This window comes from Rhizomucor pusillus, assembly GCF_041956525.1.
Source record: "Rhizomucor pusillus strain CBS 183.67 unplaced genomic scaffold VTP01scaffold_20, whole genome shotgun sequence".
Taxonomy (NCBI): domain Eukaryota; kingdom Fungi; phylum Mucoromycota; class Mucoromycetes; order Mucorales; family Lichtheimiaceae; genus Rhizomucor; species Rhizomucor pusillus.
This window is the reverse complement of record NW_027192162.1, coordinates 245585-270233: the sequence shown is the minus strand read 5'-3', so window position 1 is coordinate 270233 and position 24649 is coordinate 245585. Positions and strand designations below refer to the sequence as shown.

The following is a 24649-nucleotide window of genomic DNA, read 5'->3' as shown; positions in this document are numbered from 1 at the left end:
TCCAAAACGGAGTCGCAGTTTTTCCCCCACATTTCCACCGAAACATTGTTTCCCTTCGAAACACGTTGCTTGGTAACTCTGCAATCAAGTTTCAAGCGGACGAGAGAGCATTTTTCAAATAATACAAACAAATCGGATAATTTGGCGCCCTTTCTGCTCGCTTTCGAGCGCAGGAACGTAGGCTGCAGGCATTCACCGGTGTATGAAATGTGGGGGAACTTATTTCTTTGCAGCATGGCTCCGTTTGACGGGCAGCGAAAAAAAGACGTCATCCGCGGATATTTGTACTTCCCTGTCGACCAAGGAAACCTGGGGCAGCTTACCGCGGAAGTTTCGGATTGGATCATAACTGTGCCTGGGCCCTCAGGGTCCTCTGCCGTTGCTCCTCTAGAAGAAGACTGCGCTGAATTGCGTGATTTAATGTCACATTCTGGACTAAACTTTTTTTTTCCTGCGATCTGAAACTTTGTTAGATTCATAGTCGATGCAGAGCAATGCAGTAAAAGAATTAGTCTCCCCAGATTATGCGGGTCCCGCCCAACGGGGGAATTCGTCTGATGATACTTTCGAGGAGCCATGGGAGGTACAGTAAGATACATTTTCCATAGAAATTGCCACAGTTTTGCGGCGTACTTGGATTGTTGTTTGTTTGGTATTTATCATCATGGCAATTCTGTCTGGCGGTCGACTCTTTTATCCCTGTGGATGATCCCGCGGATAATTCATTGAGCATAAATCTTGAGCACGAGTACATCCCTAAGTCTGAGAACGAACAAAGTATGCTGGATGACTTGAGCATGAACGCACGCACAAGATCAGATTATCCATATCTATTTATCTTGTTTTTGCCTCATCACTTCGTTCGAGTGTGCATATGAACTGGTACTATTCACAGTATTTGCGACACTCTGACGTCTGTAGAAAGGATCGCTGAATTAATATAGTACTCCACATTATCCGTCTGACGTCTGCGGCCATCATGGAAAAATTGTTGACGTTACACCATTCTGTTTCTGCGCTGGGGCCGCCCAAGGAAATAAACTTATCTCATTTTCCAGCCTAATCTGAATTTTTCGAGACTGACTGGCAAAAAGTTCACTGCAAAGATGGGTTCTACTTTACATTGAATAAACACACATACATTCGTCGTAAGATAGCTTGCATGCTCTTCGCGCTAACTTTTGTAAAGAATATGCGAACGACTTTGAGCTTATTAATAACGTTTGCCATATCCATTGTTTTGATTATGTAACTCAGAAGACATAATGGACGTGCTCTCCATACAGCACAAGAATCCAGCAATGAGCCCATTTTAAAATCGGACGCTTCGAAGACATATATTCAAGGCTATTGCCAATATACATCAGCCAGCGACTGTACATATCAAACGAAGACATTTGCACGGTCATGAAGTTCTCCACAATCTAGCATTCAGTGTAGTACCATATGGCTTTGCTGTTTTCCGGTAGTTTCGCACTAAAACTCTTTATGTAAATCTTTTAAAGGTATATTAGGTGTCTTAAGCAATGAACTGATTTGCGTAGAGTCCGCTCAAGCTACCAGCTACATTCCATATGTAATCTATTATGAGTTGATTCCTAAGCGCTGGATTCCATGTATCGGTGAGTTTAACAACTCATTCACTGCTTTTTCAAGTCCATTCAGACTCGAGTTTTCGACCCACCAATTGAGAATATACATATAATTATAAATGAGAAAATCAATAAAGAAAGAGAGAACCCGTAGAAGCAAACACGAATGCAGATGATTCAAAGCAAATTTTAGATGTGTCGCGAAACTTCTATCATATGAGGAAAAAACATTCTAGCAGTTTTACTCGATCTTTATAATTACCCACATATATGTAGAAATTTCATTGCAGTGGAGAGAGTAGTGGTTGCCTGCGTTCCGAGAAGAGTCAGAATACATAGGGCAATGAACTTGTTCAATAACATCATGTCATCTAGAAACTATATGTGCTGCAATGATACATTTCTTACAGCTAGCCTCCTTGCCATTTTCCGAGACACCATGTATAATATTCATATTGCAACCGGCATATTTGCTCTTGCAGAGGATAGCAATGAGGAACGGTTCCTCACGAAAATATTATCAGCCAGCAATGTTCCACATATCAATCAACAAAGGAAGTATGATGTCTCTGCCTGTTCCAGTGCTCGTGTATTATTCACAGAAAGGCACGACATCGCACATATCAAATAGCATCGATTTTCTGCCGTAGCATATGTAAGCACTCGTGATACTTATTATATAAATATGCCCTTCATAGTATCCAGTTTATCAGCCGCTGGACAAGTGCATGAACATGTGTGGGCGCAGAAGAGACGGAAAGGGCGCGGCATTTGAAAGGCGGTCCTTTCGGGTTTCGACTGTATGCAACGATGAGCGACGGCTTGCTTGCCAAACAGGCACACATGAACACAGGTACGACTGATGGAGAACTTTAGAAAAGGTTAGAAATATTTACTTGGGCTTGTAGGAGCCATTCCAACGTCTGCTGAGGATCTTGCAGAAAAACATCAAGCACTGCTGCACGAGTATTCACGGTATGTGGAGCAGTAATTCTTCACGAAATCGATCGCTGACAATATGCTTAGCTTGAAAGCAAAGTATACTGTCTTGAAGAAAGCGGTCATAAAGGTACCTTGCAAGAATGTGATATATTGTCGATGATGGTAACTTACCTTTTACCGTATCCAAGGAACAATCGACGAACAATACGCTTCAAGGCAATGTCAAGGAGAAAGAGAAGGAACTAAGAAAGGTAGATATACCCTGACATACCTATATAACTGGATACTGACACGCTTCTAAGCTACAAGAACAACTGGATTTGTTGGCATTCCACAACGAACGCTTGACGAAACGCATTGAAGCAGTACAGGATCACGAGCAGGTTAGCGGCAAACTGATATCTAATTGCCCGTCGCGATATTTACAAATTCCCAGAAAGGGTCACATTTCTCGCTTCTTGGAGGTGCAATGAAGAAGGAGCTAGAGAAAAATACACAGGCACTAGACGCAGCCAACCTGGATTTGTCAAAGAAAATCGAGGAAAATGGTAATTACATATATTTTACTGTCACGGTCGCATTCTTACCACACATCAGAGCGTTTGCATGAGGAACTGTCCGAAAACCATCATATCTACACGAACCATGTTAACGAGCTACATATACAAATTGCAAAGTTGGAAAAGCAGGTTGAAGAGCTGCAAGTGGAGATTTCAACGATACAAAAGGACCGCCGAGACCAACTGGCTGCATTGAAACAAGAGAAAGCTGCTCTGCAGAGTGAATTGGATAAGCTGAAACAGGATCTGGCAGAGTAAGTTGTCGTTGCAGGCAATTGAATGTACTAGTGTTCTGTTGGTGACTAATATCTGATATCTATCCACCAGCAAATCACGAATTCTAACGGAAAATGAAACCAGCTTGAAGCAAAATGATATCGATTTACGGTCAGAGCTCGAGAGCTTGAGAGCGATTCTGCTATCGAAAGCTGGAGACATTGAAAGTCAAGATAATAAGGCAAACATTGTAAGGAAAATGAATAAGAAATCCCAAGAAACAATGTGTAACTCAGTTCTACGACTAGCCCAAATTAGCTGATGTTGTTCCGGTATCCGATGCATTGAACGCGTTGGAGCAGCAAGCACGGGACTACATATATGCGTTGCGAGAACAGGTACGTGGCTAAAATTTGCTAAAGTAGCGTCGGCAGACAAAGTGACACTTTTATTAGACTTCGTTGAAAGGATTGCCTCACGAAATCGCAGCTAAGTTAAAGATCTCTACTGAAACTTTCTCAGAGCAAGTGGAAATTATTGCAAAAAAGCTCGAGGAGTCAAAAGGTAAGAAGCTATTGCATACATTGTAGATTCACTTGCATCTAACTGCAATGCTTTTGTAGAGCAGATTAAAGCGCTTTCTCTCGATAAAGAACGAAGTGAACTGGCTTCTGCTGAGCAGTTGCAGAAAATAACTGGCCTCGAAAAGACAATCGACGAACTTCGACTGGAACTGAGCAAGAAACGAAATGCAGAAGAGTTGGAGCAGCTGGAGAAAGAAAACAAGAGTTTGAAGCAGGAAATAGAGCAACTGGTAAAAACTTGCTATTCTAAACTGGTAAATTTTTCTAATTTCCTCGTTTGTCTGGCATCTAGAATGAGAAAATGCAAGAAACACGAAGAGAGCTTGAAGAAGCAAAAACCGCGACAAAACAGACTTTGGATAAAGAAACGCAGGCTGACCTGGCAGTCGAAACTTCGGAAGAAAAGTTTGTGTATCCTACCACGGAGAAGGTTGAGGAAGAGCAGAAGAAGGAAGAGCAGGAAGAAGTAGAAGAGGAGGACGACGAAGTATTCGTTTACAATGGCCAAGATGCTCCTGCAGAGGCAAAAGCACCAGAAACAAACGAAACATTGGAGAATGCCTTCAAGGTAAAATTTAAGCATGCTTATTTTTTCCTCAGGTGTTTCTGATAGAATGGAACAGGAAAAAGAACAGCAAATGCAGGCATATTACGAGAGTCAGATACGGCAGCTAACTGAAAAGGTAAATTGACGGTTGCACAGCACTGTGATACTTGTTCTAGCTTACGACTCCTGTACGCTGCTCTTAATAGCTTCAAATGGCTGACGGCAAAGCTGCACGATTTGCACGACTTGTGGATACCCTGAAAGAACGTATAACAGCAGAAACGGACGAAAATGCTCGTCTGGTAGCAGAAAACGAAAAATTGCATAAAGAATGCGCCAAAGTCCAAGAGCTCCTTATAACCACTGAAACCAACTATCAAAACCAAGTGGACATGATGACAGAATATATTACGCAGTTGCAGCAACAGCAGCAACAGATGCAAGGACAGCGATGATGATGATAATGATGATGATATGAAGATGATACCATTGTAAAATAAGCATGAGTAGACTGTGTAATGGCTCCCACCACCCAATACCAATATATATATCGCCATTTCTTCTATCTATCTGTTCGATAACTGTAGCAGGATAAACTTTATTAAATGCCACTAGTTCCGGCAGGATATCTGCGTGGTTGCGATGATCATGATGTTTATGCATTTTTGATGAATTTGCCTTGTAACCATACACGATACATTTTGAGCTTCTTGCTGCGATTTACAAGCAGTCTGCGGTCGACTGCATTCTGCTGCACTGAAAATCCATGCGACTCGAACAAGAAGGCAAGTTGATCAGTTGTGAAAAAGTAAACACGTGTGCCGTCTCCTCGAATGTAGAAGTTCTCTTTGAGCAACCGTCGTTCCTTGAAGCGTAGCTGTGCCAAATCATGCCGCCCATAGTCGCGGAATACCACCAACCCTCCAGGTTTCAATAACTAATATTAGTAGCATGTCAGTATATAGTCCAAAATTAAGTTATTTTGGAATGTACACATGTACCTTGTTAATATTTGTAAGCGCCTGTTCCCATTGCTCCGGTGCCAGAGCAGATAGCACAAAGATAAGTACAATTATATCCAAGGAACCAGGCTCGATATCTTTTGGCAAGTCGGCGCTTGTTAGGTCCCACACAAATGCATGAGCGCGAGCGCTGTCATATAGCTCATTGTTGCGAACAACTTGGACAGCGGTGCTGGAGTAGTCTGCAGCGTAGACGAAGAGTTCTGGGTTCTTGTTCTCTTTTAGGAGCGGGAAAAGGGTATTGCCAGCACCACAGCCAATTTCAAAGATGCGCTTCGAACCAGCCTAGAAGATGAAACGGCATTAGACGAGCGAGGAGGGAAAAAGCGTATGGTATGCTCGAACTTGCATCAGCATGCGTCGTCTCGAAAAGCTCGGGAAACTCTATCCGCAACCAATGTCGATCTTTAAAGAATCGATTTTCGTTCTTTTCGTAAAATTTATTCCAAAACTCGGCAGGTTCTTCGTAGTATTTTTCTTGCTCTTCCAACGGTACAGGATTGTTTATGTGCCTTTCTATTTGCGCCTGCGCATACGCCTCATGCTCTTCGTCCCACTCGACGTGATCCCTTATTACCACTCAGATCAGTAACAGATTAAACTAATCAAGTTGCAACGGATCTTGCTACCATGCATTGTATTCAAACACTTGGTCCCGGTCACGTAGCAGCCGTGAGCCGAACTTTGCAGCCTCGTCGTCCGCTTTGTCGACATCGAGTGCTGAAGACGTTTGTTTCTTTGAATCGATCGACATGTTGAATACTGAGACAAGAGCAAATTGGACCCCGCAAATACTGCTTTGATGCGGTGGCTCAAAGCTTCCGTCTGCCAAATGATCATCGTTTTGATGCGATAAATTATGGAATGGTCTTCATCTGCATATATTTAAGTGGATCTTTATGAAGAGATCAATAAATATGGAGATTGATTTCGCAACGATGTACTTCTGACAACAATATTGCCCCTGGATGATATATGCACAGGACATAACACGTCATTTTGTCAATTCTTCGAAGCATTCCTCAAAAATTACAAGCTTTTTCATCGCCAAATAACATCAAGCTCCATGCTGATGTAATTCAATTTGGGAAGGAGAGTATGGATATTCTAATAAAAGCACCAAGGCAGCGAAAAGTTCCAAAGAGAATGCAACATATGTATAGACTTGAACGGGAAATACTCACAGCTGACGATGCAAGAAGATGTACATATCGCTCAAGAGTCTCTAGCGTGCTTGTGGGAAGCAAACATGTTTCTGCATCTGCATATCTTTGCACATACATACGAGAATTCTGACGACTGAGAAGGTGTAGTCATGTGAGTTGATACAGTTATACAAACAGATGCAAAATAAGCTTTGTATACCCTCTCACAGACTTCTGCTGGGCTGAAACACAAGAAATGCATACATCAACGCGTACCGGGATTGCATTTTTGCGTTATTTATGCGTTGTTATCGGATTCTCTGATAATCCTTTGGATTGGTGCATCCAGCGTTGCTCTGTAGTTCGTTCTGGCGAGGCTGATCTCTTTTCTGCAAGGAATCTGCATCTGCGTAAGCTTTTAGGGAGATGCATTTCGGAAAAGGCAAGCCGACGCTTGTTACACAACCTAGGCGCCAGCGTTTTGGCCGCCTTGCCCGATGCTAGTGCACTGTTGCTAAAGAGGTATAGACCGGCGGCAAAACCACAGAGAAAAGCAATGCCTTTTGTTCACGGAAGAAGCCCGACGTCCCACTTGATGCACTGCCCTAAAGATGGCTGCAACATGCACGCAAATATATACCCATGCTCCTTCACCGCCAACGTGAATGCACGATTATAACACTGCGCCGTACGTATATTTGAGCAATCTCGACCTTTTTGTAAAACAGATCTAAAGCGTTTCCTACAACGTCAGTCATGTGAGATAAATCTATACACGTCGGCTCGAATGTGGCCAAAAGATAAAATGTTTGCGTACATGATGCCAACATTTACAAATATAATCCAAGTTCCGAGAATAACCATCAAAAGTAAGATGGCAAAGGCATATATTCCTTACATACATCACTGAGAAATTCCTGGATACCGTTTGCTGTGTGTAGGACTGAGTAGAGTCATCCCACCACGTTTTCTGACGTTTCGCATAGTAAATCAATTTGCAACCTCTGACTATGTCAAGTTTGTACTACTTGCCTATAACAAAGAGAAGAAGAAAAGGAAAAGATTTCATAAGCTGCGCACTAAACACGTAAGTGGTTCAACCTGAGATTCCTTGCGGGGCGAAAGGATTGCGTGGCATGTAGAAACGCTTCTGTGGCGAATCCATTCGATCTTTTGCATGCACTCTGGGCATCTTTACGTTGCGGATCCATCACCATACATAGATACTAGGTAACACACGTTTTTGCATGCTGGTTACACAAGAGCAAAGTGGAAATAAAGCTGGAAGCCGACGGACCGTTCCGTTTTCATGCACCAACGTTGTGTTCTCCCTGGCTTTGCTCTGCGCGTTCAACAAGCACATGACCTGCTTACAGGTACAGAGAGGGACAGTCCAGAATCTATTCGAAGCAAACATGAGCGATGAGCCCGTGAAAGAGGTTAAATAAATGAGAAACGTAGAAGGGCAAAAAGAGCGTCCTGGAGGAACAGAAACGCCCACTGCTGTGTTTGAACCTTCCTTTTGTTTCTTCATGCCTGGAGTTACAAGCAACTCCACACTTTGGCAAATCTGATTGGATCGATAGTTGAGGACCGGAGCCCTTGCCTCTGGTGTGTGCATACACAGATTTTGCACAAACAAAACAGCAACCCTCCATTATTATTGCGCTCTTTCATTGTTGCGATCTCCTCGCTTCGCTGCCCCCCGATCTAGGGGTGTGTGAAAAAAAAGAGAATTAGTGAAAGAAACTAAAAGCTTTCGTTCTCTTTCTAGTCACCAAAGAGAAATGCATCCTTATCCTTTTTACACTGCAGAGTCTGATCTCAAGAGGCTTTCTAGTATTACAAACAAATACAAGTTTTTAAGCGTGTTTTGGAATAAGACTTGGAAAAGTATTGTAGCTTGGAAAAAAAAGAGGATGCTTTGGTCTCGTGTAACGTACAACGGGACATCCGGCGCAAAACTGACAGTCCCTCTGTCTCCCTCCATAGTCCATAAAAAGGGCATCGAGACTCTTTTCACCCTTTCTTCCACTTTTCTTTCTTCCTTTCTCTTCTTGCCATGTCCTTTGTCGTCCCTCGCGATCTTCCCTGCGATTTTTACAACAGAGTCACTTCTGACTTTGAGTGGTTTACCCACCAACGCGCTCCCTCCCACTCTTCCGTGCCTTCATTGGATAGCCGCCACAGCTCCATTTCCGAAGAGGATTCCTCCTCTGCGCACCGACGCTCTGTAGATTCTGAGTCCCCAGACACTGCACTCTACGAATTCTCTATCCTCGACGACCAGAGCGATGTTGTATCTGATCTGCTTTACCCCTCGCTGTTTCCGCTACCTCCCATCGCACTGAATAATGAACTCTGTCTGGATCTGGACTATGATCCTTATAATTCCGCTCCTTCCACTTCATGCAGCGAAAGCAAAAATCCAGAAGATACCTCCACCAGCAAAGAGCAGATTGCAGCAACCGTGCCTTCGTCAACATACAGCAACAACAACGATCAACCACAGCCTTCAACCTACTCAGAGCTCTTTGAAACCGCGCAACAAAGCGATAATGATTGGGACAACAACGAGGAGGAGATCGAGGAAGATGAAGACCAGGACGAAGATGAGCATTTCTACGAAGACATATTTGAGCCATGGCCACCCGTGCGTCTATCCCCAGGCCTTTACTGTGAATATCAACAATCTTCCTTGGACACTTCGAGCTACCACGACAGAGAGAACCCCTACCATCCGGAATATGAAAAGGATGAATATGATGACTATGAGGTTCAAGGTAACACCAACTCCCAGCCGGGCATAAACAGAAATTTCAACCTTTTTAGCTTACTTGTCATTTTTGGAAAGGTCTCCTCGTGGATTTACGCAGCATGATGGATAACTGGGATGTAATCAACGCTGACGACTGGGAAGCAATACAAGACCGCGTCTCCAAAGAAGCGGAAAAGGACCACAGTGACAATCCACATATTTGGAAAGGAATAAGAACTTGCATTGAGACTCTCGCGAAACGAATTCAAGTGCGGAAACCGATTGCACACACAATTCAGGAAAACACAATCGACTATCTTTCCGATAGCTCCTCATCCTCTCCAAGCGACTGCGAGAGCAAAGCTGATGAGTTCGAAGCACAGGAATCACTGCATGGTAACCAAGTCGTTAGCCAGATATCTCTCAGAAGGCGATCGCAAGTACCTAGTAGTCGTAAACGGAGTATTGACTGTGTTGACGAAGACGAAGACGAATCAGCATCCGACTTTGTAGTGGATGATGGTGAAGAAGAAGACGAAGTCGACGATGATGACGATGACGATGACGATGACGATGATGCATACGACTCTGATTATTCCAACGTGAAACGCTCCTCCAGCACGCACCGTAACGCAAGCCATTTCTATTCCTCCTCCTCCTCCTCGAAATCGGCACAGCGCCGACGGCAAGCAAAAAGAGCTCAATCATCCTCTGGTCCTTGCAAGACTAGGAAGAACTATGACAAGGAAACAACAAGACTGCTGATGGATTGGTTCCTTTTGCATGCTGGCAAGTCTCCTGAACATGACGATAAAGCCAAGTTGGCTCTCCAGACACACAAGTCTTTGACTCAAGGTAGTATCTTGCTCCTTCCAAACAGAAAAAATTGAGATTTACTGAGGGTTCTTTTGCAGTATCTACCTGGTTCCAAAATGCACGCCGAAGGCACCACGATAAACTCGTGGAATTTCAAGATCTGCATGAAAAGCATCCCAACAAAGTGTACGATTACACCTCATTTGTTTCATTCAAGAGCCAACATTCGGGCAGCCCTCCTAAGCGCCGAAAATCACAATGAATAGTAAAAAAGCGAAGTTGCATTTACGTACATAGTACCACCTCATACGTTGCCATTACAAACTCATATTGATCTCACGTGAATTTCCGTAAGCTAACATTTAAGTCTGATGCATGAAGCTTGTTAGCTGTTGGACACATCCAGAAAAGTGAGAAAGATCATATAATAAACATCATTTTACAGTTATCAGTTTGTCCTCATCCATTCTCAGGGTTCCGATATTAGTTTTATTGACTTCTATTCCAAACTAGATTGATAATACAGACTACAATGCAGCAAGTCCAGCCCCTTTTACGTGATATGTATTCAGCTATTAAAGTCATCTCGTCTCGGCACCGCTTTGCACAAAAACGTACATTCAGCGCGGAATTGAATTAATTTGCCTTTAAATTGCCAATGCTGCTGGGCAGAGGCGCCCGTGCACTCATGACTAGCCGCTTTGGTTACAGTCAGCCGGCCGCTGCCTACCCAACCGTGCAGAACGATCATACCCCACTGCCTGTCCGTGACGATCCGCGGCAAGGCTTCGCAAGTGCCACTACTCGAAGTTCAGACCTATTCCGGCAGCGACATTTCAAGAAACCCTTCGATGATGACGATTACGACGATGTCGATTTGTCAGTTGACTACGATTCCAAGGTCTTGAAAGCAAGACGGAAACGACACCTTGCAGAGGCTTCAGCGAGAAAACGAGATTGGCATATAACAGCTGGACTGACGCTTTGGGCATGCTATGTACGCTTATGGAAAATATCACAGCCGAGCTCTGTTGTGTATGGATTGCAATTCTTCTGTGAATGCACCCAGCGTCGTCGACTCACGTATATACATATACATAGATTTGACGAGGTACATTTTGGTGGATTCGCAAGTAAATATATCAAGACGCGCTTTTTCATGGATGTCCATCCACCAGTAAGTTTTCATGACGCTGTGCTCTTGGAAACCGATGGATCGTTCTTAATATCGTATGCATTCTTTCAGTTAGCGAAAATGCTCATTGCGCTGGTGGCAAAACTGTCAGGATTTGACGGATCATTTGACTTTAAGGATATTGGAAAGTAGGTCTGCCAAACCACGTCGTGCCAGTCCGAAACCACAACAGGTACCTAACAATATTTCAGGGACTACATAGAACCAGGGGTACCATATGTACCCATGCGGGTATTTTGCGCTTTGAATGGCGTGTTGACGGTTCCAATTGCATACTGGACTTTGAGGTCTGCAGGCCACTCTGTAGCAGCCAGCGTCGTAGCGGCGTTGATGGTCTGTTATGGTAAATATGCACGCTTACCTACTGTCAGTGATTGAGTCGGTGCTTAATTACCATTTTCCGATTAGAAAATGGACTAATAACAAACAATCGACATATATTGCTGGACCCAGTCTTGCTCTCATTCACCGCAGCTACAGCGCTTGTATGGATCAATTTTCACAATCAACAGCACAGGCATGTGAAGAATGGAATTACGCAGCAGCTTGAAAACAACAAACTTACCATTTCCTCCCGTTGCGCACAGACCTTTCCGGTTCTGGTGGTATTTCTGGCTTACATTGACCGGCCTTGGTCTCGGTCTGACAGTCAGCTGTAAATGGGTCGGCCTTTTCACAATAGCAACGATTGGAGTATCTACGATCAAAAACTTGTGGGAAATATGGGGTGATACACACGTGCCTTTGGTAAGCATAGGGGCAAATCTGTGCAAAGTTTGGTAGCTCATCGTTGTCAGCCCGTTTTTCTGAGGCATTTCGGTGCAAGAGCTCTGTGTTTAATCGTCCTACCGATCACTGTATATATGATTATGTTTGGAATTCACTTCCATTCATTACCTAACAGCGGTGAAGGCAATGGATTTATGTCACCGCAATTCCAGCAAACACTAGCAGGACATACTCAAACTGATACACCTATTGGTAAGTACACGAGCTATCGTCTCACGCAATAAGGAATGAAACTCTAACTTAAAAATCAGATATTGCATATGGGTCAAAAGTGTATATCCGTCACATCGCGACTCGGGGAGGTTATCTGCATTCTCATCCGCATGACTATCCCACTGGTAGCAAACGTAAGTTAACGGAGTGATGCTGATGAATAGATCGATCGCTCTAATCAAGTACTTCAAAAGAACAACAAATTACTTTGTATCCACACCGAGATGACAATAACTGGTGGATCATTTACAAAAAGGATACAGAAGTTGTCACAGGCATTGAATATGTAAAGCATGGCGATATTGTGCGACTGGTCCATCCCGAATCACAAAAGCGTCTCCATTCTCACGACCATAGGCCTCCAATGACCGATCTTGATTACCATAATGAAGTTAGGCAAGTATTCTCGAAAACAGGAGTTAAAACCTTAATGCTAACGTTTCTCCTCCAGCGCCTACGGTTTTCCCGGATTTGACGGTGATGCCAACGACTATTGGCGAGTGGAAATCGTGGATTATGATAAGCACGATCCAGAATCTAAAGACAGATTGAGAACTCTGCACTCAAAATTTAGACTTGTGCACGTGCTCCAGAACTGTGCTTTATTTTCTCATGCCGTCAAGCTACCTGATTGGGGTTGGGGCCAACAGGAAGTAACATGTATCAAGAATGGCAAGCTTCCAAAGACGATGTGGTACGTCGAGTCCACCGAAAATGAGCTATGTAAGTCCTGGACCGCAATGTGTTATTTTCCCGTGCGCACAGGTAACAGATCGTGTACTACAGTGCCACCTGACACCGAAAGAGTCAACTACCGCATTCCTGGGTTCTTGTCCAAATTCATCGAATTGAACAAGGTCATGTGGGACGTCAACAAAGGATTGACTGCTTCCCATCCGTATGATTCACGGCCAGAGGTATGGCGGCATCCAATGGATCTCAAATATCCAAGAGTATAAGATTAATGAGATGCATAGGCCTGGCCATTGCTGAGACGAGGTATCAATTTTTGGGGAAAGGATTTCCGGCACTTGTACCTGCTTGGCAATCCTCTCGTGTATTGGGTATCGACCGGATCAATCGCGGTATACTTTATTCTCAAGACGATGTTCTTCTTGCTGGACAAGAGAGGACTTCGTCTCGAGTTTGGAGGTATTTGTTGGGGTCGGCGGAGGATTATTCTGGGTGATCTACGGCCCCTTACATGGACAGTTTAGGACTGCGGAGATATTACGATGAATCCGCTGGGTTCTTCGTTGCGGGATGGGCTCTGCATTACTTTCCCTTCTTTTTGATGGGGCGCCAGCTATTCTTGCATCACTACATGCCGGCGCTGTATTTCTCCATTCTAGTGTTCGGTGTCGGATTTGACATGCTAACGATACGACTGGTATCACGGAAACGTATGTTGGCTGCAATGGGAGTAATCTTATGTGTGATTGCAGTGTACCGGCAGTTCATTCCAATAACATACGCGGAGCCGTGGACGAAATCGGCATGTATGCAGCACAAGTGGCGGTCCACTTGGGACTTTGATTGCGTGCAGTAAGTGTAGTAGTACAGATTTAGAGAGAAAGAGAGAGAAAAAAAGCCCTCCAAAAGGTAAATTTTAATACTCCGGGATAGATACCACGACGATCTGTCAGCGTACTATGGCATCCAGATCCAGGGACACGACATGCTGAATAAGATGGGTAACGCGATCAAGAGTTACCTGGCAAAAGACCGTGAATTACCACCGGAAGTGGCGGATGTAGTTAACATTGTCTCTGATGCGATCAAACAAGACGCAGTGGAGTCTTCGCAATCCCTGAAAGGGGAGGGAGTGAAGGAGATCAACTGAATGCTTGTTGCCTGAAATTGGTAAAGGCCTGGCAAGATTTTTTTGAAATTAAAAAAGACCGCGTCGCTTGTACAACTTTAAGTTTGAAATGAAGAATGGATTGGGTCACCCGTAAATGAAGCGAGAGAAAATCAAATGGTTTGATATCCCGCGCACCCTCCTTTCTTTCTTCTTTTCTTCCTGCAGAATCTTTTGGCCCGGAAAGGTCTCTTTTTCGCACTCCTTCAATGACTTTGAGTCTTGTCTCCTTCTGCCTTTTGCTGTGGGCGACACTTGTCTCATCCCAAGCATCTTCTGGCAAGTTTTCATATAAATATATTACATGAGACTTCACATTCCGGTTATTCGGCTCTAACCGACAAAGAAATCTCTATTACAGCTACTTCAACTTGCACCGCATACACCGGTCAGATTTGTTCGGTAATAAATGCAACAGACACACGAGAATTTACGGCCGTTGTTCGCTAAATTCTTTGTATTAACTAGTCTTACGTTAATTACACCGTCTACACCGGTGGTCTCGATATATCGGTCATTGAACAGCAATTGTCCAACCTTACACAGCTCTCTGCCCTACTCGGAAAGGTGGATCCGACATGTGTCGACAACTACTATCGCTACGCTTGTTCATTTTCTTTCCCTAAATGCGGAGAAAGTACTGCCAGTCGCAAGTATCCTATATATATCCAAAAGAAACGCAGATAGCACGATGTGTCTTCGATGATAATAACGCTGTACATCTTTTCGTTCTTCATTACAGAGCAAGAAGTCTGGATGGGATGCCAATCTACATGCCAAGACGTTAACGAAACCTGCGGCGTCATGTTCCAGCTAACCGGCCAAACTTCGCTGATACCAGACTGTAACGCTGTCTCGCCAATTACCAACTCGACACTCCAGCCCTCTGACAGCTGCAACTATATACCATCTCACGTCAGCAAAGATGCAGGTCTTAATTTTGCTGCGATCCCCGAAGGCTTTGTACTCGCCGAATGTCCTTCTCCTTTCCTCAAGGATCCAGAGGCAAAGAATGGCACAACCGACACCATCAATGCAAAATTCTGTAAATATGGATGCTGCTTACCCTGCCCGCAACAAGATCTAGTGAGTAGAATTTTACCATTTGTTCCGTCCCAGACATGGTAACTCACGGGAAATTCCGTAGTTCTTTTCGGAAGGTTGGACACAGCATGCATTTATGGCAACCAATATCCTGCGCTGTATTTCTGCAGTACTCAGTTTCATCATTCTGGTCAGCTACCTCGTTCTCCCCGACAAGCGCAAGTGAGTGTGGATGCTATTACCGACGTTATTATTATCGAGTTTATTAATAACTAAACCTTGCAGACACCCATCGCTGCTGATTCTCAACTTTTCGCTGGCCATTTTTCTTTTTAACATGGTCGTCTTCTTTTCTATCGGCAACCCACGGCGGTTGCAGTGTGCCGATAACATCAACCCTGCAGACCAAGACAACAGTGCTCTGTGCGCAGCTCAGGGTGCAATTCTAATTTTTGCTTCGCTGGCGACTGTGCTTTGGTGCGCAGCTCTTATTGTCAATTTACATGTTCACACGGTCTGGAACTCCAACTTCTTCACTCACCGATACATTCTGCTCAGTGCCATTTGCTGGGGCATTCCCGCCGTCTTTATGGCTGTCACTCTGGGCTTTCACGCCGTCAAATTCGAATTTGCTAATTTATGTTTGGTATCGGTCGAGTACGTCTTTGATTTCTTCTTCTATCCAATGGCGGTCATTATCTGCCCGAGCTTCTTGCTACATATCTTTACCTTTATTTACATTGCAAAGGTAAAATATCAGACAGAGGTAACTATATTATTTTTGCGTGCTCACCAAATGCCTACATTGGTTTGCAATAGGTTGCCTTCAAAGAAGGTATGCAGTCGGACATGTCACAGTCTCTTTCCAACGGATCACACACCCAACGGAACCAGCTGGCTGCTATGAGACACAAACATGTTATCTCGGCTGTCAAGATTCAGTGGCGTGCTTTGCTTCTCGCCGTGGCGGGTATCGTTACAGTCATGTTTTACTGGGTAAAGTACCTTGGATTCTGTTTTCGTGACATGAATAGCAGTAACTCATCCCGTAACGTAGTTATTCTATTTTACACAAATGAACCGCATGTCCAGTCTCCCTAACGATGACAACGCAGTTTATGCGTGGATGGAATGCATGCTTGTACCTGGCAACACTCAGAACGACTGCTTAGCACCTGTCAGCAGCCACATGCCTCCTTTCGGCCTGATGGTCACCGCGGAAGCTCTCGTCAGTTTGGTTGGTGTCTGGCTCTTTTTGATCTTTGGCAAGCGTTCTCTCTGGAGAGAATGGAACGATCTCATCTATGATATCCGTATCTCCCTCGGCGCGCGCGGTCGCCTCGAGAAGAATGGAGAACAGTTCTTTGCCTTGTAAAATCATCATTTTTTCCCTTCCAGCAATCTTTTCATTATTCCCAAACTCTCTCCAATCCCTTCTTAAAAAAGGAGCTTTCACTGGTCATTCTCTCAAACGCACAGCACATACGCTCTCTTCCTAATTTACAGCATACTTATTTTTCTGCATTATCTTATAGTATAGTAAAGTTATCTTAATGTAAGCCTTCCGGGCACTTCAAAGATTGATCTGATTACGAGATGAAAACAATCCATTTTAGGTTAAAACTTTGATCTCGCTTAAAGGTTATTACAGTGCAGGAAGGTGAATTTGGTCAGGACCATCCCCCACTCGAAAATGAGCTATCTCGCTCAAATTGGATCAACCAAGCAAATATGGGCCACTTGTCCTGAAAATGGATTGGCCACGAACTCGGACCGATAAAAGAAGCCAATGGCCAAGTTGCCAAGAAGGCGGTGAAAAGATGCTAGCTTTATGCTCAAGAAACATATACGTAAGCACGTCTATTGACAATCGTTCACTGCACAATCTATCAGATGGGTCGACTCGATCCGATCCGTCAGAGTGCGACTTCTACCTGCATCCAGGAGCACAGACTCATTCTCTCCTACGCTGCCATGGCTGTAGGCCCATCTTCAGTACACTCTGGGGGCAAAACACAGTGCCTTTACACTTCTCCGCCGAGACTTGCTCTCGCTACAGTTTTGGGCTCGGATGTCTTGGGGAGGTAATCATTTGAAATTAATTCTCGTTGATTCTGACGCATATACCCTTGCCGTGGATGCGAAGGCTCCTTCCAATTCTCCTGAACGTATTGCTGCCATGGATCAGGTCTTAACCTGTACGCTAACGGCAATAGGAGAAAGAAAGCGAGCGAGCAGATTATAAATACTAATCCCGATATGATGCATAAATGATATAGGAAAGCGAGCAAGCAAGAGAGTGGCGTTGTTTATGCACCAACGTATATCCTTTTATTCGATCCCATCATATGCTCTCTGTTATAATTAAAAAGAGCAGCTCATAGAAAGTCGAGTTTGTATTAGTCACCATTGATGTTGGGCTCTCTCAAAAATGGAATCCTCGCCGCAAACATGCGAGGTGCCCTCGGTCCGGCCTCTCCACGCTGCCCGTAAACTATGTCATTGATGACTATCCTTCAGCTGTCATGGAACAGTTGATGGAGCGACTGCTTCAGACGTTTGAAGAACTCAAGGTCTTCAACAGTACTGTTTATGACTTCGTGAGGACGCAGTGCAACCTGTCGCTCAAGAAGGTCCGGTTTCAGTCTGTGGACAGGAACAGCGAAGAGAGGATTCAAGAGCACCTTGATTGGGTTCGCAAGTGGCAGGGGACCGACATGGATTTCAGGACCAACTGTGTTAGACTTCCTATAGATTTGTAGACCTTACATGTCACTGGGCAGGTTCACAAAAGATACTGTACTGCGAAACAGCATTCGATGTTCCGGATGTAAGCATTGTCTTTGATTACAGAAAATTTTTGTTGAGATGCCTATAAAGTGAGCAATCACCGTACATTTCTTTTTTGTCTTTATCTGTTACAGAAATAATGATATGGTAAACTAGAACATTAAATCTTTTAAAATTGCAAACGATTGACTGTTGATGCAGAGTGAAGCATGTTTATATATACCTCTTGACCGAATTATGCATGCAGCTCCTCTGCTCTCTGGCGTCTTCCCCTGGACTCTGTGATCTCTTGCATGCTCTATACAAAATCTTACTCATATTCTATGGCGTGCATGCGGCGTGACAGGTATTTTTGCTTGCAAGTGCATATCATTCTATCCAAGCAATTCTCCTCCCTGTACGTAGAAGCATCCCTCCGTCCCGGGCATAACGTTAACTGCGCATGGTTACCTGCTGGTGCGCCGCCCCCCTTCAAAAATGCATTTTTTATACATTGTCCTTTCCCTTTTGCCCGCGTCTGCCCTGCCCCGACACGATGCGTGGTTCCCGCTAAGAGCGGGAAAACAGTAAATCCATCATGCATGACTTTGAAGCTCGCGCCTGCGACTCTATGCCGTATATAGCCCCCACCCCTTTTATTTTGTCACTCTCGTCCTTTCTGAAACATTCAAATCTAAAGTCACGTATATAACAGCCGAAGGATACGCGGGCGACCATCCTCCTTACGCTTCTCAAGATGCTGTCCGGATCCTCCTCATACTGCTTGGCGCATCTTTGAGCTGTAGTTGACGCACTCAGACATTTCTCAAACAACAGTTTGAAGAATTTGACCTTATCCTGGTCCGTGTAGTGCGTGTACACTCGCTTGACAGGCGCTCCTCTCATATGAACATCTACATCCTTCTTTGCATCTTCGGTCTGCATGACATCTGGCTCGCAGTCACTCTCGCAAGGCATATTGCGATACTGTGTGTACGAACTAATCCGTCAACGACATAGTCCATGGGCTCGGATCTGCCATGCTCATCGACGACAGCGTCTTGCTTATCTTCATAGAAAAAATGGACGCTCATCTGGCGATGTGAAACTTCGAGCGTACGGCATGTGCTATGAAGGAGGAAAACTGGGCCAGAAAACGCTTTATGTACTTATATAGTTCTCGATATGGTAAGCTTTACGCGACAAGACCCTCTGGATATGCGACATCTAGTTTGTCAGCGGACGAGATCTATCTCTGGGAAATGCGAAATTCAAACTTGAGAGAACGCGACCTCAATTTTCAGTGGGAGGCGACATTATTTTCTGCAAAAAGCGTATATACTCTGTTATCCGGCGCCTTGCAACAAAATATCGACACATTACCTAGTTAGTTAATGGTAACAAGAACATGTAAACGTTTCCGAGCGCGAACAACGACTCGGAGGCCACAAAATTTATCCTTACCACGTTCGCGGATAATTGCGCGTCGACCTCTTCATAACCAGCTAAATCTGAAAGAACATATGCACTTGGATCAAGCATATGATGGCATTGAGCAGATGGTTTCAGATGTTCGGTTCACTGATCGCAATCGAAGATCCTCAAAGGAAACGCAAGACTGATCCTATATCTCAAGGAACATTCATTGTATACTACAAAACCGACTAAGGAGCATACGTACTGAAAGACAAGACGGGCGATATAGTAAAACCGCATTATCCACCTAGAGCATTAAAGAGCGTATCTGAAGACCCGCTGATTGCAGACAACGAGCGTTACGAAGTCGAGTACATCATGAACTACCGAGGCGACAATCCTGATAACTATGAGTGCACAAAATGACGGCTCAGAGCTCGGCCGCATCGCCACTTTCATTCCAGTGATCAAGATCCTGACTCGAGAAGTTGAGAAAAAACAGATAACCTACTGATTAAGTATCAAACATACGTATTAGTTGCCACACATGAACTAAGGTCTTCTCTTATAAGCGGGGAAAAATTAAGCAAGTGTAGCAAGATCGTTCGACATTTGGGCTAAAGCACTCGACAAGTACAAGTGGGTGGACGGTCGACTTGTTGGTGACCGACTCTCTTGGCATTGAGATTGGACCGAATAAGTGGAAGAGGCAGAACGTCTCCACCACAATGCTCCTCACGCAGCAAACGAATTATTTGCGGCTGAACAAGTGTATTCTACATTCTTTGCTAAAGTCGACCAGGGACAACGATACTGTAAAGCGATCATTGGCAATCTTGGCCATGGATTGGCGAGGTTATTATATAAGATGATATTGATATTTTCCAAACTTACAGTCCACACTTTATATAGGCCCACATGGGTACCTTTACGAGCTAAAAAGCATCGATGATGTCTACTGTGCACGTTTAGTCCAGGCACTGTGCATGCCGAAATCCCTCGACCAACTATCCAAATTCTGGGACACGCTGAAAGGATTGCTCTCGTGGAAGGTACAAACAAGAGAACAATGGATATCAAGACTTGCTGGCACTGATTTCACGGTTCCTGAGATAGATGCATATACTTGGCCAAGTATTTCGAAGATGGCGAAGCTTGAATGAAATCATACATACAGAATCCTCATCACACCGGGGCACAAGTCCAGATACTTACTTCACACCAGAAAGGCCGAGGAAATTCCGAGCAGTATTGAATGATTTATAGCTGTAGAATAATATGATACGTTTTTGCACTTTGATATGTTTTTTGTATAGTTTTAATTGATTCTTTATGTACAAATTCTAGCCTACATGAGCAGGGTAATGTGTTAGTGTCAGCAGAAAAGACAGTGCCGGATTTGATATTTGAAGTATGCGGATGAAGCATGGATGTGTACGCACATAAAGCTGCTCCAACGTGATGGAGGGGAAGACAGAATAATTGATCGATAATGGCGTATTTTCCCTCGCCTCGCTTCTGCTCCAAAGGTGTATCCGCTGTGGTCACTGCCAGCCATTCGTTCGCTTACTAAGGACCTATCTATAGTTGATCATCTGAGCCTACAGAAGCAAATATACCGGGCATGGATCATATTCTCCGTGCCTGCTATATACGATGAATGCCATCTCTTTAGAAACACAATTGTAGTTTCTATGATGCCATGTTTTTGCTGAACAACGTATAGTAACCTCTTGCAAGACTTCGAAGTGGCAAATTTTCACAAAAGCTTCGCGCGGGTAGAGAGAGTTGCTTTGCTTTGGCTTTCATGAGCCCCTATGCTTCGTTCTGTGCCATTTCAAGCCTTCTGGGCAGTTGACCTTAAAAGTTCAAAAGCAGAACATATTCTAGTAGAGGAAATGAAAAATGGGAAGTTTATTGCGTGGAAGGTGAAGCGACAACCAATGACACTGTCTTGAGTCTGATGACAATGGACAGGCATCTCTTGATATATCCCAAACCTCTGCTGTGCAACACTGCATGTTGATCTCTGTATTGTTGAGAAGGTATCGATGCTGATAGTCCTCGCAAAAATGTTCAGCAAGCAGCTGCCAAAATGAGCCCGAATTTGAAGATTTATCATGTATCAAGACGATGATAATAAGTCAGTGCATCCCTTTGCCGGAGGTGATGACAATGGCGGCTTCAAAATATTACTCGTAAAAAGAAATATTAGAAAATATAGACGTAGAGCCGCAATGAAAGTCATACCCTTTCATCCTCACGGTCTGCATCACATGCATCTAATCCGACTGCCCACACATAATGCATGCTACCATATAAACCGATAATATGCTGGAATAGATGCTTATCTCAAAGCCCCGCTTTCCTCTTTCCTCTTCCCGCGTCCTGTAACTCACCATCCTTAGGCTACAGGCCTAAAGGCGAGGGCTTTAGTGAGTAGTTCATGAGAGCATAATTGCAGAGACTGACAAATCGAATGTCGCATACTCAGAAGATCTTGGCACAGCCATGATCCCCCAATATGCAGACACTGACTACTTGGAGAGACACATCATAGATGTTCTCTGTTGCGGTACTTATCTAAGCATTTTTGAGAATGAGAGACGAACCCTTCGAAATCACTCACATTTACGCTATTGGACGCTTCACTAATTCTGGTCATCGGTGTTTCGTTCTCCAACAACCTGTTACGCTTAACTTTGCTCTTGACCACCGACCAAAACTGCTCAATAGGATTGAGCTCAGGCGAATATAATGGAAGATAGGTACACCGATATCCCCGAGACTCAACATACTTGGAGATATCATCAGACTTATGAATAGGGGCATTATCCATTACCAGGTAATGGCCCTTCATATGTGGATACTTGTCCATCTCGTCCATTGTAGCCTTCAGGAAGCTAAGATAATGTCCTGTCACAGTTCCTGTGCTTGTAAGACCAGCATGAATCCCTCGCTTTCTCTTATTAGCTGGTAGTTGGCGAAGTCTCAGACTGCACTTATCACGCCTGAGGCTGATATTGCACCCAAAATCGTGGTTGTGCGTGCACGCGTCTTTGGAACTGTGACTACAGCAGGCGTGCCTTTCTTTGACCAGGCCATGCTACGTTTCATGTTAATATGGAAGGCAAACTCATCGAGAAAAACACAGTTTTTCCTAAAGTCCATATCAGTCTTCTCCCATTTGTGCGCCCACTCAAGGCGCTCTTGAATCTTAGCCTCGCTGTTCCTGTCCACAGGCTGAAAACAGGCCTTTTTCAATGACAGATTACATTCCGCCCTCACAAACCCATAAAGAGTGCTTTTGGATAGCAGTCGTTCTATTAACTGGTCTAGGACAGCAGAAGGGTTCCCATCGATGTAGTCCAAGATGACCTTCTTATGCTATTCATTAAGAATACGTGGTCGACCACTTCCTCTTTGGCTTCATAAAGATGCTATCAGGATCCCTTTCATAATGAGCAGCCCATCTATACCCTGTGCGAACATGGATCCCTAACTGCTTCGCAGCAACCGATGCACTCTTAACCTTCTCAAACATCAGCTTAAAGAACCTCACTTTGTCCTGGTCTGTGTAGGTTGTGTAGGATCGCTTCACAGTCGCTTCTGCCATGCGAACATCTGCATCCTTTGCATCTTCGATGTGCATAGGAATGGACGCGCAATTGCTCTCATGAGACATACTCTAAAGGCAGACTCTATCACTAACCATTTCTCCACTTTAATAAAAAATTTCCTTCTCTGCCAACTAATTCGCAAATTGAGTATGGTCTCAAAACACCCTCGCAACTACCATCGGCTGCCTGTGGGTCGCGAGAAACAACTCTTTCATCAAGCATAAAAGGTGATACACTCTTTACAAGCGAGGAAGGTTATATGCAGTTGGGAAAAGCTTTTTTACTGTTTTCACATCTGCGTTTTGTTGAGTCGTTCTTTCAGAACAACAATGGACTTCATACAAGAGCATCCAATTATTACCCCGCGATGTTCTTGCAACAGCTGTGGGCGAACAGACCATTTGAGACTTCAATAGATCGACAGAGCGAGACCAAAATGAGCAACAAACAAGGTTTAGCCCATCATTGAATACTCTTCAGATAATGTAGTCTTCATTGGTTTTGGAAATATTTACCTCATGATATTGATATCATCGAATTGATTGATAGCCCTCGGCGTCGAAACTACAATGAAATGGAAATTGCAATCATAGCAGGCGCTGTTGCTATGCAAGTTATTTCGAATGATTCCATGCGTATCACTCGACAACCAAAATTCGCTGAGCATATGGTTTCCGGTAGAGATGTCGTCGAGCACAGACATACATTGCCTCAGACAAGAGTGAATTGCCCTTGTTGTGATGCCAAAATGTGGTTATTCGAGAGAGTATCAGGATCAAGGCAGGATCCAGTGCTTAATCTTTGTTGCAAAAATGGAAACATCGACCTTCCACTACCACAGCCACCATCTGAACCTCTTCAATCTCTTTGGAAAGAAAGCAACGCTGCTGCACGCGACTTCCATCAAAACGTCCATGCTTACAACAATGTCTTTGTATTTTCTTCCCTCGGTGTCACGCTGGATGAAACCGTTGATCGTTGCCAATGCTATCCATGGCGCCTACAGTTTCAGAATTTCAGGAAGAGTATCGCATCGTATCGGTCCTATGCTTCCAGAAAATGGACAGACACTGCCATTCGCACAAATATCCACTTTAATGCATTGAAATCTTCTTCCAATGATCCTCTTCCATTCATTTTATGCCGCCACCAATTCCCAGTCCGTATAGCCTTTGCAATGACTATGCACAAAAGTCAAGGACAAACTATGAAGCATATGAGCTTATATCTTCCCTCCCCTGTCTTTTCACATGACCAACTTCACGTTGTACTTTCCCGCGTATGCTCACCTAACTCCATCTCTATCTTCTTTCCGTTTGCATCTACTCCCACCACAGCACTCGCAACATCATGTACAGAGAAGTATATGAATAGAATATAGACTACTGTATAGACGAAGTATACGAATAAAATATAGACTATAGGCATCAATTATTGAATAGGAAGCCTTCCGTAGGAGTGAGGAGTTCTGGAGGGGGCTGAACCTCCTCCCAAGAAAAGAAAAAAAGACATCTATTTGATATTTCTCACCAATGCATCATGCGAGCGCCGGTCTGAATA

The 24649-nt window shown here is 44.1% G+C and overlaps 10 protein-coding genes across 10 annotated transcripts; 7 read left to right on the top strand and 3 right to left on the bottom strand.

The window, feature by feature from the left end:
- Positions 1 to 2402: 2402 nt before the first annotated feature.
- On the top strand, positions 2403 to 4896 carry VTP01DRAFT_5129 (uncharacterized protein; the record flags this gene model as incomplete). The annotated part of the gene is made up of 14 exons (XM_069383887.1): positions 2403 to 2445; positions 2501 to 2567; positions 2619 to 2661; positions 2723 to 2785; positions 2837 to 2917; positions 2971 to 3082; positions 3132 to 3348; positions 3422 to 3560; positions 3619 to 3708; positions 3766 to 3874; positions 3934 to 4124; positions 4187 to 4462; positions 4518 to 4577; positions 4648 to 4896. The coding sequence occupies 14 exons, from the start codon at positions 2403 to 2405 to the stop codon at positions 4894 to 4896; spliced, it is 1740 nt and encodes a 579-aa protein (XP_069235729.1).
- Positions 4897 to 5096: 200 nt separating this feature from the next.
- VTP01DRAFT_5128 (uncharacterized protein) lies at positions 5097 to 6217 on the bottom strand (the record flags this gene model as incomplete). The annotated part of the gene is made up of 4 exons (XM_069383886.1): positions 5097 to 5378; positions 5443 to 5748; positions 5813 to 6032; positions 6093 to 6217. The coding sequence occupies 4 exons, from the start codon at positions 6215 to 6217 to the stop codon at positions 5097 to 5099; spliced, it is 933 nt and encodes a 310-aa protein (XP_069235728.1).
- A 2453-nt stretch (positions 6218 to 8670) lies between these two features.
- VTP01DRAFT_5127 (uncharacterized protein) lies at positions 8671 to 10444 on the top strand (the record flags this gene model as incomplete). Its single annotated transcript, XM_069383885.1, has 3 exons — positions 8671 to 9391; positions 9463 to 10221; positions 10281 to 10444. 3 exons carry the CDS (start codon positions 8671 to 8673, stop codon positions 10442 to 10444), a joined length of 1644 nt encoding a protein of 547 aa, XP_069235727.1.
- A 396-nt stretch (positions 10445 to 10840) lies between these two features.
- Positions 10841 to 14222, top strand: VTP01DRAFT_5126 (uncharacterized protein; the record flags this gene model as incomplete). Its single annotated transcript, XM_069383884.1, has 14 exons — positions 10841 to 11217; positions 11284 to 11359; positions 11429 to 11505; positions 11569 to 11720; positions 11786 to 11894; positions 11965 to 12124; positions 12175 to 12358; positions 12418 to 12513; positions 12574 to 12775; positions 12831 to 13102; positions 13166 to 13296; positions 13357 to 13531; positions 13597 to 13924; positions 14006 to 14222. 14 exons carry the CDS (start codon positions 10841 to 10843, stop codon positions 14220 to 14222), a joined length of 2556 nt encoding a protein of 851 aa, XP_069235726.1.
- A 227-nt stretch (positions 14223 to 14449) lies between these two features.
- VTP01DRAFT_5125 (uncharacterized protein) lies at positions 14450 to 16659 on the top strand (the record flags this gene model as incomplete). Its single annotated transcript, XM_069383883.1, has 8 exons — positions 14450 to 14519; positions 14602 to 14642; positions 14709 to 14889; positions 14983 to 15326; positions 15388 to 15506; positions 15570 to 16032; positions 16104 to 16280; positions 16342 to 16659. The coding sequence occupies 8 exons, from the start codon at positions 14450 to 14452 to the stop codon at positions 16657 to 16659; spliced, it is 1713 nt and encodes a 570-aa protein (XP_069235725.1).
- A 518-nt stretch (positions 16660 to 17177) lies between these two features.
- VTP01DRAFT_5124 (uncharacterized protein) lies at positions 17178 to 18046 on the top strand (the record flags this gene model as incomplete). Its single annotated transcript, XM_069383882.1, has 4 exons — positions 17178 to 17279; positions 17344 to 17472; positions 17564 to 17605; positions 17669 to 18046. 4 exons carry the CDS (start codon positions 17178 to 17180, stop codon positions 18044 to 18046), a joined length of 651 nt encoding a protein of 216 aa, XP_069235724.1.
- Positions 18047 to 18741: 695 nt separating this feature from the next.
- VTP01DRAFT_5123 (uncharacterized protein) lies at positions 18742 to 19147 on the bottom strand (the record flags this gene model as incomplete). Its single annotated transcript, XM_069383881.1, has 3 exons — positions 18742 to 18747; positions 18801 to 18992; positions 19055 to 19147. The coding sequence occupies 3 exons, from the start codon at positions 19145 to 19147 to the stop codon at positions 18742 to 18744; spliced, it is 291 nt and encodes a 96-aa protein (XP_069235723.1).
- Positions 19148 to 20197: 1050 nt separating this feature from the next.
- On the top strand, positions 20198 to 20735 carry VTP01DRAFT_5122 (uncharacterized protein; the record flags this gene model as incomplete). Its single annotated transcript, XM_069383880.1, has 3 exons — positions 20198 to 20324; positions 20382 to 20521; positions 20586 to 20735. The coding sequence occupies 3 exons, from the start codon at positions 20198 to 20200 to the stop codon at positions 20733 to 20735; spliced, it is 417 nt and encodes a 138-aa protein (XP_069235722.1).
- Positions 20736 to 21959: 1224 nt separating this feature from the next.
- Positions 21960 to 23154, bottom strand: VTP01DRAFT_5121 (uncharacterized protein; the record flags this gene model as incomplete). The annotated part of the gene is made up of 5 exons (XM_069383879.1): positions 21960 to 22052; positions 22105 to 22442; positions 22499 to 22701; positions 22762 to 22856; positions 22960 to 23154. The coding sequence occupies 5 exons, from the start codon at positions 23152 to 23154 to the stop codon at positions 21960 to 21962; spliced, it is 924 nt and encodes a 307-aa protein (XP_069235721.1).
- A 509-nt stretch (positions 23155 to 23663) lies between these two features.
- VTP01DRAFT_5120 (uncharacterized protein) lies at positions 23664 to 24195 on the top strand (the record flags this gene model as incomplete). The annotated part of the gene is made up of 2 exons (XM_069383878.1): positions 23664 to 23810; positions 23863 to 24195. 2 exons carry the CDS (start codon positions 23664 to 23666, stop codon positions 24193 to 24195), a joined length of 480 nt encoding a protein of 159 aa, XP_069235720.1.
- Positions 24196 to 24649: the final 454 nt, after the last annotated feature.